At 33.1% G+C, this 18,403-nt stretch overlaps 3 protein-coding genes across 3 annotated transcripts in view; 2 read left to right on the plus strand and 1 right to left on the minus strand.

Moving 5' to 3' along the window:
* The first annotated feature begins 7,842 nt into the window (after positions 1 to 7,842).
* On the plus strand, positions 7,843 to 12,591 carry LOC133033001 (cysteine desulfurase 1, chloroplastic-like). Its single transcript, XM_061107497.1, has 10 exons — positions 7,843 to 8,146; positions 8,484 to 8,617; positions 8,855 to 9,014; positions 9,877 to 10,063; positions 10,264 to 10,409; positions 10,483 to 10,555; positions 10,700 to 10,763; positions 10,844 to 10,943; positions 11,958 to 12,116; positions 12,234 to 12,591. Exons 1-10 carry the CDS (start codon positions 7,925 to 7,927, stop codon positions 12,402 to 12,404), a joined length of 1,416 nt encoding a protein of 471 aa, XP_060963480.1. The 5' UTR covers positions 7,843 to 7,924; the 3' UTR covers positions 12,405 to 12,591.
* Positions 12,592 to 13,574: 983 nt separating this feature from the next.
* The window catches only part of LOC115719386 (feruloyl CoA ortho-hydroxylase F6H1-3), a 34,412-nt gene continuing 29,583 nt past the window's right edge, over positions 13,575 to 18,403 (minus strand). The window contains exon 3 of the mRNA XM_030648407.2: positions 13,575 to 13,937. The gene's annotated coding sequence lies outside the window, so the exon portion shown is untranslated. The remainder of the gene's footprint in view (positions 13,938 to 18,403) is intronic.
* Positions 13,933 to 17,799, plus strand: LOC115719385 (putative disease resistance protein At3g14460). Its single transcript, XM_061107496.1, has 2 exons — positions 13,933 to 14,231; positions 14,591 to 17,799. The coding sequence occupies exon 2, from the start codon at positions 15,529 to 15,531 to the stop codon at positions 17,782 to 17,784; it is 2,256 nt and encodes a 751-aa protein (XP_060963479.1). The 5' UTR covers positions 13,933 to 14,231; positions 14,591 to 15,528; the 3' UTR covers positions 17,785 to 17,799.

Raw genomic sequence — 18,403 nt, forward strand, 5'->3', positions numbered from 1 at the left:
TTGGAAGTTCTGAAGAGTAGCGGCTCCTTCTTGTTGAAGTTCATTCCAGAAAGGGTTCCTGTCCAGATACCAGCTTGTAGCAATGCCAATTATTGTCCATCATCCACTTTTCTTTATTTTGGAAGCTTCTTCCAAAAATCTTTTTATCAAAATTTTTAGAGTTTTAACTGGTAGTTGTTTAATGTTAGTCAAAGCGCTGACTTCAAGGTTTATTTTCCTAGCTGCCACGAACTGCCTTCTAAAACTAACTTGCAATTTGTTCTAATAGTCCACGGATCCAGGCTCCAACTTTTTAAACCACTCCTCAGCGGATTGTCCTAATGTCAGCAGGAAACACAAACACTTTCCGTTATTGCTGAATCTCATGACCGTCATTACGTGGTTAAATCTAGATAAGTGATCACTGAGATCTGAGTCTCCAGCGTATAAGGTCATTTCAGGAATTTTGAAATTCTTTGGGAGCTCCCCTTCAAGTATGTTTCTAGCACAATGTTCCCGATCCTCGCAATTAGACTCTGAATCATCTCCCTTTTGCCTCCGGGAGATTTTGGTTATATCTTTTCAGAGGATGGTGAGTTCAGCCAAGATGCCCTCATTCAATGCACTATCTAAGACTAGCATAATTTTCTTCTTTTGCTCGAAGTTATTTCTAAGATCACCGTGCTTAGTATTATCTTTTTGCCTCAGGTCGATAGGAGGATCCTTGTGACTCTTCCCTTTTCTCTCCCCCGACTTTTGGTGCACAGATACGCTTTTTCAATCTCCCCAATCTTGAGGACCAGCATTTCTCTTTGTAAATCATGTTATTGTATTTTTTTTTTATTTTTGTGTATTTTGTAAAATAATTTCATATCTAATGTATATTAGTAGGAGATTATTTTATTATTGTCCTATGTAAGCATAGAAACTCAAATTTCCTTAATAAAAATATGGCTAATTAGGATTTTTGCCCCCTGAACTTTGACATGTACCAAATCATTGTTGGAAATTATTTTACCAGGATCTTAGATCTACTCACAAGTATGTTGATTAACACCCTAAATATGAACTTTCTAAAACATTGAAATAAACACATATAAAGTATGAGAAACCTTACATTGGGTGCAGCGGAATATAATGACTCATTCCGTTCAGATATCTAACCCTTGATTCCTTTCTGTAGCAAAGCATTATCAATATCTGAACCTGGATCTCTTTCTCTGATTCTTTAGTGCTGAAACTCCTTCTTGCTGAAAGTCTTTCTTCACGATCTTCCTCACTATGATTGAGGTATCACTTGCTGTGTGTGGGCACTACTCTAACACTAAGAAATTTCGAAATTGAAGAGGGAAGAAAGAGAAGAAGGTGGCGGCTAGGTATAGAGAGAGAAGGCTTAGGTTTTTCTCTGAAGGAAAAAGTAGAAAATTTAGTGTGTGAATTTCCTGAAGCCTTCACTATCTATTTATAGCATTCCACTAGGGTTAGGTTTGAATTATTTGGCATTAAAATAATGAAAATATCAGTTTAAAAAATCATTCCAAGTGGCCGGCCATGTAGTGTAATGGGCCTTACTTGGATTTTGCAGTTTTCTAAATTCTGCATCTGATTTTCTCAAAAACGTCAATTTTCTAATTCAACCACTTAAATGCCAATTCTAACTATTTAATAACTATAAATACTTATTAAATAATATTGTCATTTATCATATTTATTAATTGAACCATACAAAGTATCATAATTAACAAACATGCCCCTAAAACTCTTTCTTTACAATTTCGCCCTTACTTAGTGAAAAATTCACAAATAGACATAGTCTAAATTGAGAATTATAATTGATTAATCAAAACCAATTATATGAGTCTTACAAGCAATATTATCTCAACTAGTGGGGGGACCATGGGTCTATATAACCGAGCTTCCAATAAGCAGATCAAGAATTTATAACCTAAATTCACTGACTTATTAATTCTTCGTTGAATCCACGCATAGAACTTAGAATTGCACTCTCAGTATATAGAATGCTCTATATGTTCCACCATATAGACACATCATTAGTTATCCATTGTTATAATCCTAATTTGATCAATGATCCTCTATATGAATGATCTACACTGTAAAGGGATTAGATTACTGTTACACCCTACAATGTATTTTATCCTTAAAACACTTAACCCCGTATAAATGATATTTTAGCTTATGTGAAATGAGATCTCCACCATTTATTTTCGTTTGGTCAAGCTCGAAGGAGATCATCCTTTACTTACTATTCGCCAGATAGAAGCTATAGATTCCATGTTTATGTTAGCGCTCCCACTCAATTGCACTACCATGTTCCCAAAATGTACGTATCACCCTGACCCAAAAGTAGGCTTAACTAACAAATCAAAGAACACGAATAGCCTCTTGAGATTGAGCCTAATTATAACAGGATTAAGATCATTTGATCTAGGATCAACTAAGCGATATTGACTTGAATAGATATTACGGTAAGTTTAATAAAGCTAAGTCAAAGTTCAATATCGGTCCCTTCCGATGCATACTCCAAGCATCCAACCTGAGCTTTACTTTAACCAGTGCTCTGGAAAGAACATAGAATTTCTCCAAATGCAAGTAAACTCTGTTGTAGATTATCACATCAGTAAAACCCTGTGTCTGATAAATCTAGGAAACTTTATTCACATAGTCATGTTTACTTTCCAATATGTTGACAACACAATAAACAGGATCAAGTATGTGAAAAGGGTTTCAGATGAATTCATACATTATGTACATATAATCATGAAATAAATCATGTGAACCATGCAACATTAAATGTTATTTCTGATCTATATTAATAAGTAAATCTAATTATATTTAAATGAGTTTTATTTTGGGCATAAAACCCAACAAACTCCCACTTGCACTAATATAAAACAAAAAGTGCATTTCAAATAATCTCAACACCTTGATATACAAATCAAGTGTAGTAGTAGTAAACTCCTCGTAATAGGATCTGAAAGGTTGAATTAAACACAACATTTTCTCCACCATTACTCTTCCTTAATCACAAAATCATTGATAATGTGAAATTCCTCTCTATATTTCTACTCTTTTGGGATACTGGATTCTATACCTTTGGCAACTACTTCTTGGTTATTCAGGAAGTAACACTAGTAGTTAAGGCAATTTGGAATGGTGCCAAAAATGTATAGAACTTTCCTTAGACTGAATAAGTACCTTTCCTGCAACTTTTAACATTCAGTCCCTTTCTGGTAGATCTAGAGACTTCAGATAGGTTTTTACGCTTCTCCAAAATCACTATTCCACCCCCAGAGTAATCACCATCTTATCAGAAAGATTTTCTAGCACAAAGGCAAATCTCGAAATCTGATGTGGTGTAGTCTAAGAGTTTTAAATACACCCTTATTGACTAACATATAGTTCCTCTTCTTAATCTTAAGATTTACTTGATTGTCTTCTAATGTTCTTTTCCTGGATTAATCTGATACCTACTCATTACTCCCACTCAACAGCAGGTGTCTGGTCTAAGGCATACAAAAGCATATCTAAGACCTCTCACTGTTGATTTAAGAAATTCTTTCATGACTTTATCTTTTCTGGAATAGTTGAGACTTTTCCTTAGATAAATAAAATCTATGCCTAAGAAGTTGTGAAGCTTCTATAGATTGCCATTAGAAAGAAAATGCTTCTGCATCTTACTAAGTAAGTTGCTTGCATTAGAGTAAGTAATTACCAGGTATACCACAAGCCATAGGTTTAGACAAACTCAAACCTATAATACTAGGAACAGGAAGTTTTGTTAAGTCCATTGAATAGACTTATAAACAAAAATTTCCTTTTATGTCCTTGTAATAGAAAACTTTAGGTTACTCCATGTGAATGGATTAAACCATAGTTCTATTGACTTTTCTTCTTAGTTTCTTATCTTGACAATGCATTACTTGTTTAAACTCACAATGGATTTTAATCATTAGTGTCTTCCAAGTCATAAGAAGGTGAGTTCCTAGAAACTCTCCCACTACGACAAGGTACCGTGAATTATGTCTAAGAAAACTAAATGGTATTAACCTCTTTGGTTGTGACAAGACAACAGAGGCAGTGGGATCATCATATGTCAAATAAGATGATAGAACACTTTTGGAATCAAGAAATAAATATCTCCTTTATTTGCTACTTTATTTTCAGACTTAGTCATTATCTTAGAAAAGTAGTATTTGTTTGAACAAACACTTTCTTATCTATTGACTATGGGATGATCCACCCCTAATCACTTAGAATAGCTAAAAAACCATGGTTAACAGTTCTAGCTTTTCTTAAGATTTTGATTAGGACATCCATGAATCTAGTAATGATTTACATTAAGTATACAACCATTACATCATTCTGAAATTGTATTACCATAGAAGGATTTAGGCAACGACTTGTAACTAATCATCAATATGCAAATTGAAATTTCTGGGGAGGTAAGTTTGGATATAATTCAAAAATCAATTTAATGATCTTTGAACTGCATATCTACTAACTATTTCTCCACCCTTATCAGTTCGAAAGATCTTTAACCACTTACCTTAATAGTTTTAACCATTGCTAGAAATTAATGATTTTTTTTTAAACATTTCAAATTTCTTTGCATAAGGTATAATATAGAGTTATCGTTTTAAGAATACAATAAAAAACTCATATCCAACCCTGAATGTACATCCATCTGCGAATGAGATGAACTACTTTCAGTGGATATAGGCATATTAACTTTTTGCAGAGATTGATCTTGTCAAAAACACTATGAACAAGATACAAATGCCATAGATTAATAAAAATATGGTTGTGTCTTTTTAATGACTTAGGTTTAGTTACTTCAAAGAGTTCTTAGAATAGTGCAAGTGGATCCTGGTTACAAAATACTAAACTCATATTCCATACAGTTTGAATCCATTAATAAAAGATGGATATTAAACACTTGAGAAAGTGTAACTGTATTGTATTCTGGGATTAGAAATATAAGAAAATTTCTGTTTGGAATCTAAAATTAAAGTCAAAGACTTAAATTTATACCAAATATAATGAGTAATTCTTTCTTGGACCACCACTACTAATTTAAACTCTGAGTCAGATTTGCCATACAAGTAGGAGATTTCTAAGATTGAGGATTTATATCAATTAGGAATAGAATTTCGGGATTATAATCATATGCGTCATTTAATTTCTTAAGAGAAAATATAATGACATGAAATGATTTATAGACCATTCATCCAATGATATATTATTGAGCTAATTCGAAATGAATAAGCTAAGAGGAGTTAGGATAATTTCGTTGTTTAAATAAGAATCCAACGATGTTTCGATTAGCGAAAGTCAAAGTAATCTTATTTATACAATCTTCTTGTTTCATATTGTAAAAATACTAGTCTAAGGTGTCATCTATTGATGAACAGCTAGATGTCGCATATACAATATTTATCTTTCGAGATCTAACACTATTATGTATGTCTAATGGTGAAAATCCATTAGGGATTTATCTTATTAGATAAACAAACCAAGTTAGACCAACAATGAAGATTCGAAATTAAACTACAATTTATTAACAAAAAATAACATGGTTCAATATAAATTCATACACAATTCAGAAATTATTAAACATATAGCAAGTAGGAATGACAAGTGAAAATACTAAAACATACAATCCTAAATAATTTCCAAGGTTTTCAACAAACTAATATCAGTGTCCCGTTTAGGCGAGAGTCAAAGCTACCATCCATTGAATAGAGTTGTCAACTCATCTAAAATGTTAAACATTCTAGCAACCTTTTATTCGATCAAGATTGGAATTCAGCGTTGTCCCGTTTAGGCGAGAGTCAAGGCAATTCTATCTTATGAGCTTCCACCGTTGTTTCATAATTTGCAAGTCAAATATGGTCGCCACCATTAGGGTGATCCATACCATATAAAACACTTACAAACTACTTATCTTTCGAGATTAAACAGTGCGAAATTGCTAATGAACGTTCCTCCATTAGGGAGGATTACTCACTAAAACAAACGCGATGTAAAGCCAACAATGGAGATCGAATATCTTAATAATAATAAAGCTCATTATTTAAAGAGAGTTGTATTTTCTTTGAAACTTATTTTAATCTATTTATTTTAATTATATATTTATTAATTAAAATTTCCAATTTAGAATGAAAAATTCTAAATATAAATTTTACTTAGATGGATATAAAAATCACATGAATTTTTTCCATCTTAGTAATAATTTCCAATAAATATTTAGAAAAATATTCAATTTAAGTTGTTACAAAATTAATTTAAATTAATTTACAACTTAAATTCAATTTTCTATAAATATATATTGCATTTCGACAAATTAAAGTATTTAAAAATACAATTTTCAAAAATGCATGTTAAAATAAAAAATAAATCCTGGAAAAATTATTCTAATTTAATGTTGGCCCAAAATTAATTAATAAAATTAATTTACAACAAAAAAATATAATTTTCCTATTTAATTAAATATATAAGAAAAATTTCAAATGTTTAAGTATGATGATGAAAATTAACTTAAATATTAATTTTTTATTTAATTAAATACACTAGAAAAATACTTCAAGCAAAAACAGATAATATCTATCTAGATTTTCATGGACTAATTAATTCATTTTCTAATTAAATATATTTTACGTCATTTATTTTAATTAATCATTAAATGAAAAAAATCATTGATTTAAGTTGGCCCAAAATTAAAATAAATAATTTACAACTTTAATCTATTTTTCAAATAAAATTCAAAATTCCAGCATTTAAGAAATGCAATTTCGAAATTTGATTAATAAAATAAAGAAAAAATATATTTTGAAAATTATTTAAATTTAGTTGAAAAAATAAATTTCAACTAAAAATAATTTTCTATTTAATTAAGTGTCATGAAAAAGAAATATTTAAGTATCATGATGAAAATCAACTTAGATATTTAATTTTCAAATTAATTAAATGTATTAAATTCAAGAAATAAATAATTAAGTGTAGAGAAGGCTTAATTATTAATCTCTAGTTTAATACTAGGAAAAATATACTTAAAATAAATTGTACCAAAATTAATTATTTAAATAATTAATTTCATGATAACTCTAAGATTTAGAGTTATTTTTATATCTTTAAGCTTGAATTTTAATGTGAATTGTGGAGCAATTAATGTATATATTATGTAATTGTTTTAGTTTGTTGTGTCTTTGTAATAAATGGAAGTGTGTGTATTAGTAAGTGTTAAATAGACTTATGCTATTGTTTTTATGTGTTTTAAGCAGAAAAAAAATACAAGAATAGGTATTTGGAAATAATTGGAAATAATTATGTACATATAATCATGAAATAAATCATGTGAACCATGCAACATTAAATGTTATTTCTGATCTATATTAATAAGTAAATCTGATTATATTGAAATGATTTTTATTTAGGGCATAAAACCCAACAATCATGCCCCCTGAACTTTTAAGGCCATTGAAAATGCCCCCTGAACTATTGAGATTGTTGGATTTAAGGACTTTTGTCTAATTTTATTCAATTTTACTATTTCAATTATTGTTTATGTAGTAAATCATGTTCCCCAGACTTTGATATCTACCAAATCATGCCCTTCGAACTTTGACATGCACTAAATTATGCCCCCTGAACTTTCATCTATGTTAGACTTTTTTACTAAAATTAGAAAAAAGTCCTTAAATCCAACAATCTCAATAGTTCAGAGACATTTTTAATGACCTTAAAAGTTCAGGGGCATAATTTAGTATATGTCAAATTTCAGGGATAAAAATCCTAATTAGCCTACAAAATATATATGAGAGGATACCTATATAGATGTGAGGTTAGGTAGTTTTGCTTGTAATATACCTTCCCACATATACTCTCTTCCTCTTTCAGACCACCTCCTTGAACTTCGGAGAGAGAAATGGCCATGGTCATGGAAGGTGCCACCTTTGCTGCTGCCGTCGCTACCAAATTCCCCTCTTTCAGAATCATCCGTACAAGAGCCACTTCCTCCTCCGCTTCTTCTCGGACCTTCCGAAGCTTCTCCGCCTCAGCTTCTACTCTCAAAGAGGGCGACCCACTCGCTCCCCTATCCGTTTCCCTCGGCCACCAAACTCGACCCGATTTCCCAATTCTCCACCAGGTTTTTCTGCTTCATATATTTATGTATAAAAGTTATCAGTGGATATAATTTTGTTCTTACCTGACTTCTTGTTTGGTGGTTACGGAGAAATTTCTAATTATTTGGAGAAAAACAGAAAAATGAGACTGTTTGTGTATTAATTTTCTGTTTAGTTGGCGTAGATTTGTATGTTTGTGGGTATTGGTTTATTCCATTGCTATAGAATTGGATATTGAACTGTGGTGGACTACTACATAAAGTTGCCATTAAATTTCTGGGAGTCCTCTTCTATGCAAAATTATGTACTTGTTTATATATTTATTGTAATAACATGAAGTCTTGATATATGGTTTTGCAGGAAGTAAATGGCTCTAAACTTGTTTATTTAGATAATGCTGCTACTTCCCAGAAGCCTATAGCTGTAATGAAAGCTTTACAAACATATTACGAAGCTTACAATTCGAATGTGCATCGTGGGATTCATTCTTTAAGGTACTTATATGCTTAATTGGTATGAAATTGAAAACTAAAAGTACTAGATTGTTTTGTGAAGTTATAGAAGAGGGAGATATTATTTTTTTTTTTTTTATGTGTGTTGAGTTTTACCATAATAGTTGGGCTTTGCTTGATTAAAAGGAGGAGGAAAAGAAAGGATATGTGTTATGATTTATAGAAAAACTTGTGTATGCTACTGCTACTGATTTCCATTTTTTGTATTGATGAAAATAGTGCAAGAGCAACAGACGAGTATGAGTTGGCCAGAAAGAAGATTGCATCTTTTATCAATGCATCGGATTCTAGTGAGATTGTATTTACAAGAAATGCTACAGAAGCTATCAATCTAGTAGCTTATTCGTGGGGGCTCCAAAATTTAAAACAAGAAGATGAGGTAGATTTTTTCTTCTACTTTCTCTATACCTTTCTGTGTTTATGCATCTTCTTCCAATAGTTTTATGAAAGTGACTTTACATGCTTTGCAATTTGCATTACATTTATGAATACAGAACGAAATGTTATCTTCAGATTTCATTGTAATCATGATATATTCCTGCTCTAAGTCATTTATATATATTTATATAAAGAGTACCAATATAGTAGTGATGTTTTTAATTATAGATGAGTTGCGACTCTGTTATGTTTTACACGAAGGTGTGTAACATTACAAGAACCTCCCACAAATTTTTATGAAATAGCCAATAGTTTAAGATGCCGGAATGAGGATTCAAACAACTTGTTGCATACGTGTTAACTTTAGGAGGTCCCTTGCAACTATATTATTCACTGTCATGTAAAATAGACTTACAATTTATCCAAGTACCAAAAATACTAAAATTTATCAATAGATAGTGATTAGATTTTATATATTAATATATATCTTATGTTTATATATTTGTTTTTCATTATAAGAAACGAAACTAGCCTTTATTATGATAAACTAAAGTAAAACATTTTTCTCTTCATAGATATGTTTAAAAATTGATAAAATATTGTCAGTTCTCATTCATTATTTAGCGTTCTCTATATTCAACCAATTTTGGCATTGTTTTATGGTGCTTTCTCTCTCTCTGTAGGAGCTTTTTATTATGTTTTTTTTATATGAAGAACATTAATATTACAAATTGTTTTTAAGTAGTTGTAGCTTCTTTGCCACATTGTTTGATAGTTTTCTACTAAAAACTGTAATTTGACCCCATTACTTATCCTACTTAGTAGTCTTGACTGTTCGGAACTCATTCTTTTTTATCTTGCAGATTCTACTTACAGTTGCTGAACATCACAGTTCCATTGTTCCTTGGCAACTTGTAGCTCAAAAGACTGGTGCTGTTCTGAAATTTGTGAGCTTAAATCAAGATGAAGTTCCAGATATCAACATGTTGAAGGAAATGTTGTCCACAAAAACAAAACTTGTAGTGGTCCATCATGTCTCTAATGTTCTTGGTATGCTGTCTATTTGTTTTTGGTTTTCCTGGTTAGCCAGAAGCAGGCTTCCATAGCTGTCACATATAAAATTTACTATTTTTGGGTTTCGGAATGTTTGTTCAAATTACTGACATTGTTCATATTCTATGTAGTTTTTTCTCAAATAATCATACTTCAATTTATACTGTTGTATTGACATATTTTTTCTTCCTTTATAGCTTCTGTTCTTCCTGTTGAAGATATTGTTCGTTGGGCGCATGATGTTGGAGCAAAAGTGCTAGTTGATGCTTGTCAGAGTGTTCCGCACATGGTGGTTGATGTTCAGAACCTCAATGCCGATTTCCTTGTTGCTTCTTCTCACAAGGTTAGGGTAGTGCTTTACTTTTTCTAAATGTTAAGGTCATGGGCAAGTATATCAAGTTAAGCAAATGCTTCAGATGTGTGGACCTACAGGCATTGGATTCTTGTATGGGAAGAGTCATCTCCTTTCTTCCATGCCTCCATTTTTAGGTAACTTAGTCCTATGAAAGTTGAGATGAGAACTAGTCTGTTTTGAAATTTGAAATTCTGTGTGCAAGAGTTTTTCGTGTCTATGCCCACAATGTAGGGGTTGGAGGTGCTTTTTGAAACTCACTCTGGTATTGATCTTTCTAGGTGGTGGAGAAATGATCTCTGATGTATTTCTAGATCATTCCACTTATGCAGAACCACCATCCAGGTTAGTGATTGTTTTGCAGGTTAGTTTACTTTGTGATACATGCACTGTTGTATTGATAATTAGCCTTTTCAATAAATCAGATTTGAGGCTGGCACACCAGCAATTGGAGAAGCAATAGGATTAGGTGCAGCAATTGATTATTTGACAGGAATCGGTATGCAAAAGATTCATGACTATGAGGTTAGTCCAAATTTGCTGCTCTCAGCTGTTTTTCTTACTGAAGAGAAGGTAGACATTAGCCTAATATCTTAAATAAGCTTGTACCCAAGGTTTCCTCATATCCATCTAATAAGACTCAAACGGCAAGAAAAGAATAAGCTCGATGGGAAAATGTGAAAAAAATACAACTGTCGTGGATATTTGAGAGCCTGCCTTCTTCTTGAACCAAGGCTCTACAAAGAAACTCCAGAAAAATCTCTAATGACCCTTTTCTATATGAATGCCTCTCATCTTATTCCCATTAAGTTCTACTAAAAGGATTGGGCCGAATACAAGGATAGTATTGGATACATTTTTACTTAGGTAATTGTTTTAAATATTCAAGTCAGACCTGTAATCTAACATGTCACCCAAAAGCCTCACCTAAGCTCCAAAACTAGTCGAGCTAGTAATGTATTGCTTCTGCTGTTTCTTGTTACACCTGGAATAGAACATAGTTGGGGGCTTATCACCCTCAATATCATTGTCAGGAAAAGTTTGTTATATCTTGGTCTAGGAATTTAATGCTTAAAAGTTGCTCCTAAATAATATTCATTAAATTATGTAAATATTGTGTCAGCGTGATTCAGAATGGAGATGAGAATATTCTTTCTTTTCCAGAATTAGGGGAAAACATTATACTTGGTTCATTGAGTCTTGTGGACTTTTAGAGAATTCTTGTGTTGGCAGATTCTTTTAATGATGAACACTTCAATCTTGGTTGCATATTTTTTCTTATGATTAGCATATAAAAATTTATTCCAAAGTTCTGAACCCGAGTCCAGAGTCCAGGTTTCTTTCATGAGCAAATGCTGTCATATTTTTAATCTAATGTTCCACATGTTCTCTCTTTCAGTATCCTGAAATAAATAATTAATTGGTCCTACTTTCTCTAGGATAGACACAGGTCAGGGTTTGACTCAAAAGACGTAAAAATGCATAGAAAGAAAAAACAATATATCAGTTTATTTATACATTGAGGAAATCCATTTACAGGTTGAGTTGGCAGAATACCTATATGAAAGCCTCCGATCAGTCCCTAATGTCCGCATTTATGGTCCAGTGCCAACAAAAAATGCTCCTCGGGCAGCACTTTGTTCATTCAATGTCGAAAACATTCACCCAACAGATATTGCCACATTTCTTGACCAACAGGTATGAAAAGAATGAGGCTTTATTTTTTTTAAGATATAGTAAAGTATAAAAGAAAGATGAGAAAATTAATGTAATAAGTAGGAGAGATGGCTTCCATTCTAACATTTACAGTTTCAGCATGGTGTTGCCATCAGATCAGGCCATCACTGTGCCCAGCCCCTGCATCGGTATTTAGGAATCAATGCAAGTGCACGAGTAAGTCTTTACTTTTATAACACTAAAGAGGATGTAGACAGCTTCATTCAGGCTCTTAGCGACACAGTGAACTTCTTCAACTCTTTTAAGTAATCTTTTTCTTTCTCCTCCTTTAAATCCTGCCTACTGTAATTTTTTTTGTTTTATTTTTAATTTTCTCCTGTATGCTTAGAATGAACTATATTATAAAGAAGTTGTGTAGTTTTTTAATGTTGCTTATACATCAAATCTGTATTTACTTTGTGCACATAGTGAAGAGAGGAAGCAATTAATTGGGACAGCAGATTTTTGTTCATTTCCTTTAGTTGCTTTCTATGCATCTCTCACATTTTCATGATTTTCCCACAACAGCCACCAAGACCATCATCGCCACCACATTTTTGTTAAGAATCTGTCTCCTTATTCTTGAAGTGAATCCAAGTTTCAAGTCTTCACTCAAGGATTTTTTTGGGTTCTTCGAGAACAAAATATATCGATAAGAACTTGGCTGTTTATATTGTGATGTGGGTTGTTTTTTAATATTTATTATCATTTTTTTGATCATATAAATAGATTTAGATTATAATTTTCCATATATTGAAACAGATGTCCCCAATAGTATTTTGTGTCATTCGATAATTAAAAAAAAAATCGAATAAAATGTAACATAAGAATCTTACCCGCGACTGCCCATCAAGCATGAAGTTGTGTTTTTAAACTTTGTTATTGTGATCAAAGTAGCTCATTTTTATTTTCGTTGTCGCCTAACCAAAATGGCTATTGGAACATTATCCAAAAGCAAGAACTATGTTTGTTTAATATTTAATTAAAACCAAGCAATACCATGTGTGAGAAACCTTACCTAAATGGTGTTAAAAGAGATTTCATGCAACACCAAACAATACCCACTTGTGATTTCTTATATTCTATGTTGTTGTTCACTGTAAAATATATGCATACGAACAATTCTAAATATAATACAGAATTGTGCATCTCCAACCATTCATACAAATTCTCACAGATGGATCTTACTTTTACGCTCACTTGCTCTTTTATGATATTTTTATGTGGGTTAAATTATCCTTATATTTAAATGTTGTGATCGAATATCATTGACTTACTCCATACTCTATATTAAATCTCCATTGTTGATCTGACACCATACTACCATAATCTATAATTGACTCACTCCATACTCTAGTAATTATGCTATTTGGTTAAGAGTTTAATCTACTTACTCTACTGTTTATTAAATATATCGAGGATGAGTTGACTATCATCATGATGCCAATGAACTAAGATTCCTCCTCCTATAACTATAAAATAATAACACAATTATCTGTAACTACAATCACCTCAATTTATGAATCTGACTTTATAAAATTGCACACTCTAAAAGCAATACACCAATTAATTTTCGCCATCCACATTCTTTACACAACTATTAATTAAGCCAAGCCAACAACTTCTTAGGCATAACTTTTGACAAATAACAAAACTCTTTCACACAGAGAGGGTGTTGGTCAATCAACATAGCAGAGAAATACCAGATCAAGAACAAAGTTGATAATGGCTGAAGCTTTTCTCACTGTTTTGTATGACAAGCTATTTGAAAGGATGGACTCTCCAGAGTTTGCCAACTTCTTCCTGGAAAAAGATCAATGTGTGAGCAGCTAAGGGAGTTGAACCTTAAGCTAAAGACAACTAGTCTACTTGTCAATGATGCCGAAGAGAGGCAACTCGAGGAGCCGGATGTGAAGGAATGGTTAGATGATCTCAAACATGTAATTTACAGAGCACAAGACATGGTGGACCACATTGACTATCAACTCCTATCCAACAGCCTTGGATATGAATCTAATAGTACTGATACAACTACTGTGCTTATGAAAATGAAGTTCTTCCTCTCTTCAATGACTGAATTTGACAGAACTATTCAAGGTGATCATTTGTACAATATTTACAATATGTCTCATAAATCATCCTACATTTAATGTTTGTTCAGCATGGAATTTGTCAGTCAATTTATAAAGCTAAAGCCAAAGACAACCTCATTAAATATTGGAACCTTTTTTTCCCTTTTGGAAATGAGAACAAGGGATAAAGACTTGTTACATTTCATCATGAATATATATACTTGCTACATAATAGTATGGCCTTGAAACATATGATTTATGATAAAAGATAATTAACTTATTCAGATATTCTTACATCAAAATGTATTGTGTTAATTACAAAAATATTATTATGAGAGAGAAAAAAAACTTGTAACTAATAATATCTTTTATTCCCTTGGGCAGCTGAGATAGCTAAGATCTTGGTTGATACAAACCTTCTTTTACAGAAAAGGGTTCTCCTAGGTTTGAAAGAAGATAATCAGAACACTAAACCTTCACAAAGATCAGTTGTTCCACTGAGAGAACAACAACGAGTTCATGTACATGGAAGAGATGATGATAAAGACAAGATAATGGAATGGCTGATAACAAATGGAGCATTAGGTAGTGATAAGATTGGTGTGCTTCCAATAGTAGGCATGGGTGGAATTGGCAAGACCGCTCTGGCTCGCCTTGTTTACAATGATACAAAATTAAAGGAACATGGTTTCGAGCTTAAACTGTGGGCTACTGTATCAGCTGAGTTTGATGTTGTAAGAGCAATGAGGATTATTTAGCAGGCTGCTACTAATTCATATCTCACTGCTGACATCAATGTTTCGATTAAGGAACTTCAAGGTAGAATAAAAGATGCCTTGAGAGGCAAGAAATTTCTCCTTGTTCTTGACAATGTATGGGATGAAAATGAAGACAACTGGAATGTCCTAAAATTGGTCTTTACATCTGGTGCGCGTGACAGCAAGATTATCGTGACAACACGCAGCCAACAAGTTGCCAAAATTGTAGGAAGTGGGAAAACTTATGAACTATCACAAGTATCTCCTGGCTATTGCTGGAAAATATTTATTGATCATGCCTTCAATGGAGACTTGGAGTCAAATAAACATTTGCAAGAAGTTGGAAAAAGGATTGTAGTTGAGAAATGCAAGGGCCTCCCACTAGCTGTCATATCTCTTGGTGGTCTTCTACGATTCGAAAATAATTCAAACATATGGGAGAAGATCTTAAGGAGTCATGTTTGGGAATGGTACGAATGCCCGAACAATAATATCGTTCCTTCGTTATGGTTGAGTTATCTTTATCTTCCTTCATATTTAAAACAATGTTTTGCTTACTGCTCTATGTTTCCTAAGAATCATGAATTTGAGAAGGAAAGAATGGTCTTATTGTGGATGGCAGAAGGCTTTTTGGAAGATAACCAATTAGAAAAGAGATTAGAAGAAGTTGGTGAAGAATATTTTGACAATCTAGTTTCAAGGTCATTATTCCAAAGATCAAGTAGAGATGACTCCAAATTTATCATGCATGATTTGGTGCATGACTTAGCTATGTTTGTCTCAGGAGAATTCTGTATGGCAGTAGAGGACAATAATAGCTCAGAGCTTCTCTCGAATAAGATTCGCCATTTATCACACACAACAACATCTGTTACTAACTGTGACTCAGTTAGGAACGGTCTATCAAGAGCACTGAATTTGCGTACATGGGCAGAACTAAGTACAATAACATCACACAATGAGATCACTATAGAATTTTTTCTAGCAACAAAATTCTTAAGAGTACTATCTCTGCTTAGTTTTTCTATGCCAGCAATGTTGCCTGATTCAATTAGTAAACTTAAACATTTAAGGTATCTAGACTTATCTCAAAATTTGATAATAGAGTTACCTTCATCTATCTGCATGCTATATAATTTGCAGACACTGCTACTGTCATGTTGCATAAGCCTTAGAAGATTGCCAAAGGACTTGGGAAGACTAATAAACTTGCGTCATCTCGACACTATTGGCTCGCCACTAGAAGAAATGCCTCCACATATGGGTAATTTGAAGAAGTTGCAAGTATTACATGAATTTGTTTTGGGTAAAGGACATGACAATGCTTCAACCATTAGAGAGCTGGGAGAGCTTCACCAGTTAAGTGGAGAACTTTATATTTTGGGTTTGCAAAATGTAGCTAATGTAAATGATGCTCTTGAAGCTAATCTGAGGTATAAGGAGAAACTTACTGGCCTAACTTTGTATTGGCTGGGTGAGACCATGGACACAAGAAGAGAAAGAGAGGTACTTGAAGCAATGCAACCTCACACAAACTTGAAGAAACTCATAATTTATTCGTATGCCGGTTTTAGTTTCCCTAATTGGATTGGAGATTCATCATTTTCAAATGTAGTGTCAATTCATCTGAGTCATAATAAATATTGTTGGTCCTTGCCATCACTGGGGCAGTTACCTTCACTTCAAAAGCTTGAGATCCAAAGTTTTCATGGGGTGGAGACAATAGGCGCTGAGTTTTATTATGGAAATAACCCGTCCAATAATATTACTCCATTTCAGTCCCTAGCAACTTTGATTTTTCATGACATGTTAGCTTGGAAGGAGTGGTCTACTGTTGGAGGTGATGACAGAGATGGTGGGGTACTTTCACCTTTCCCTTCTCTGAAAAAGCTTAGCTTAAATGGTTGCCCAAACTTGAGTGGGAGCTTACCTGATCTTTACACATTAGAAAGTCTCCATATTTCAGGTATATATGGCAGTTATTTTCCAGAACCACGCTCCTACTCAAGTCTCCACAAGTTGTTGTGCAAGAAACTAGAATTCCCAGGGAGCCATTGTTATGTTTCTGTTACAGAGTTAAGAATTCAATACTGTGACTCGGTTAAATCATTCCCTTTAGACTACTTCCCAAGTCTGAAGAAGTTGATCTTTTTCGATTGTTCAAGCTTGGAATCGGTTACCTTTTCAGAAGAAAATGGCATTTCAGACCTTCGTTCGCTCATTGTTTTGGAACTTTACAATTGTAGAAATGTCACGGCATTGCCTCAACACATGCAAAAGCTTCTTCCATCTCTTACTACATTAAAAATCTACCATTGTCAAGATATAAAGTTATTTCCTCAAGAAGGATTGCCATCTAATCTAAAAGAGCTTCATCTCTGCAATTGCAGCCAACTGGTGGCACAACACAAACATTGGGGTCTGCAAGGACTAAGCTCTCTCAACAAACTAAGCATTGGTGGATATGATGATGATGATGAAGAAGTACTCGAATCATTTCTGGAGGGGTTGCTTCCCATCTCTTTAACTGAATTGTCATTGAGTTATATTCCAAACTTACGAAAACTTAACGACAATGCCTTTCAACACGTTGCATCTCTTCATAAGTTGTCACTGCAAAGTTGCAAGAATCTGCAAGTTCTGTCAGAGCAAGTGTTCATGGGTACTTCTCTACGCTCTTTGTTCATCAATGGATGTCCTATTCTTGAAAATAGGTACCAACCAAGGAGAGGGGAAGATTGGCATAAGATTTCTCACATTCCTCACATTTCCATTGGTCACTGGTCAAGGTCAGTAATAAATGAATTCTACTTAATTTGACACATTTTTCATGTAAAGAACAGTCTCTTTTTCTAGTATAAATTTTGTGTTTATGTTAATTTTAGAAGACTAAACTAGCTTTCATATTCTAATACATATTACAGGTTCGAAGAATAAGATATATGAGGAATACTGTTGGAACTTTGTATGAAATATGTAAAAATAGAAAAGTGAAGTGTGTGAGTAGGAGTCCCACATGGGATAGAAACACTACATTTTAAGTGTATATCTAGTGCAAGTTTGAGATATGGGTTTGGGCCCCAAGGGGTATCTAGTTTTGTGCGCATGGGTGAGGACTCACACACTGGACCACCACACGCGCGCAGCCGCCGACCGACCGATCCGGGTTGGCGAGTGAGGTGTCACTTTATTTTTTGAAGAAAAATTATTTAATTAAATAAAGATTTATTTTTATTTATTTATTTATTAATTAATTTTAACACGTGATCAGAAGAGGTAAAACGCGATCAGTCAATGATCAATGATCCGCCTTTTCCAACTCCTCCCACGAACGATAATATTCATCGTTTTTCTTACCGTTTTTTCTTGGATCGACTTCTATATAAGTCGTATCGGTAACAACGTAAGAAATGATCTTTTCAATATTAAAAAAAAATCT

Source organism: Cannabis sativa, unplaced genomic scaffold (assembly GCF_029168945.1).
Source record: "Cannabis sativa cultivar Pink pepper isolate KNU-18-1 unplaced genomic scaffold, ASM2916894v1 Contig1, whole genome shotgun sequence".
Taxonomy (NCBI): Eukaryota; Viridiplantae; Streptophyta; class Magnoliopsida; order Rosales; family Cannabaceae; genus Cannabis; species Cannabis sativa.

Bases quoted from the DNA above. Each gene is read 5' to 3' on its own strand.
- LOC133033001 (XM_061107497.1), top strand. From the start codon at position 7,925: ATGGCCATGGTCATGGAAGGTGCCACCTTTGCTGCTGCCGTCGCTACC. The intron at 8,147-8,483 runs GTTTTTCTGCTT...ATGGTTTTGCAG, and splicing joins ATTTCCCAATTCTCCACCAG to GAAGTAAATGGCTCTAAACT. The intron at 10,410-10,482 runs GTTAGGGTAGTG...CAAATGCTTCAG, and splicing joins TTGTTGCTTCTTCTCACAAG to ATGTGTGGACCTACAGGCAT.
- LOC115719385 (XM_061107496.1), top strand. From the start codon at position 15,529: ATGTTTCCTAAGAATCATGAATTTGAGAAGGAAAGAATGGTCTTATTG.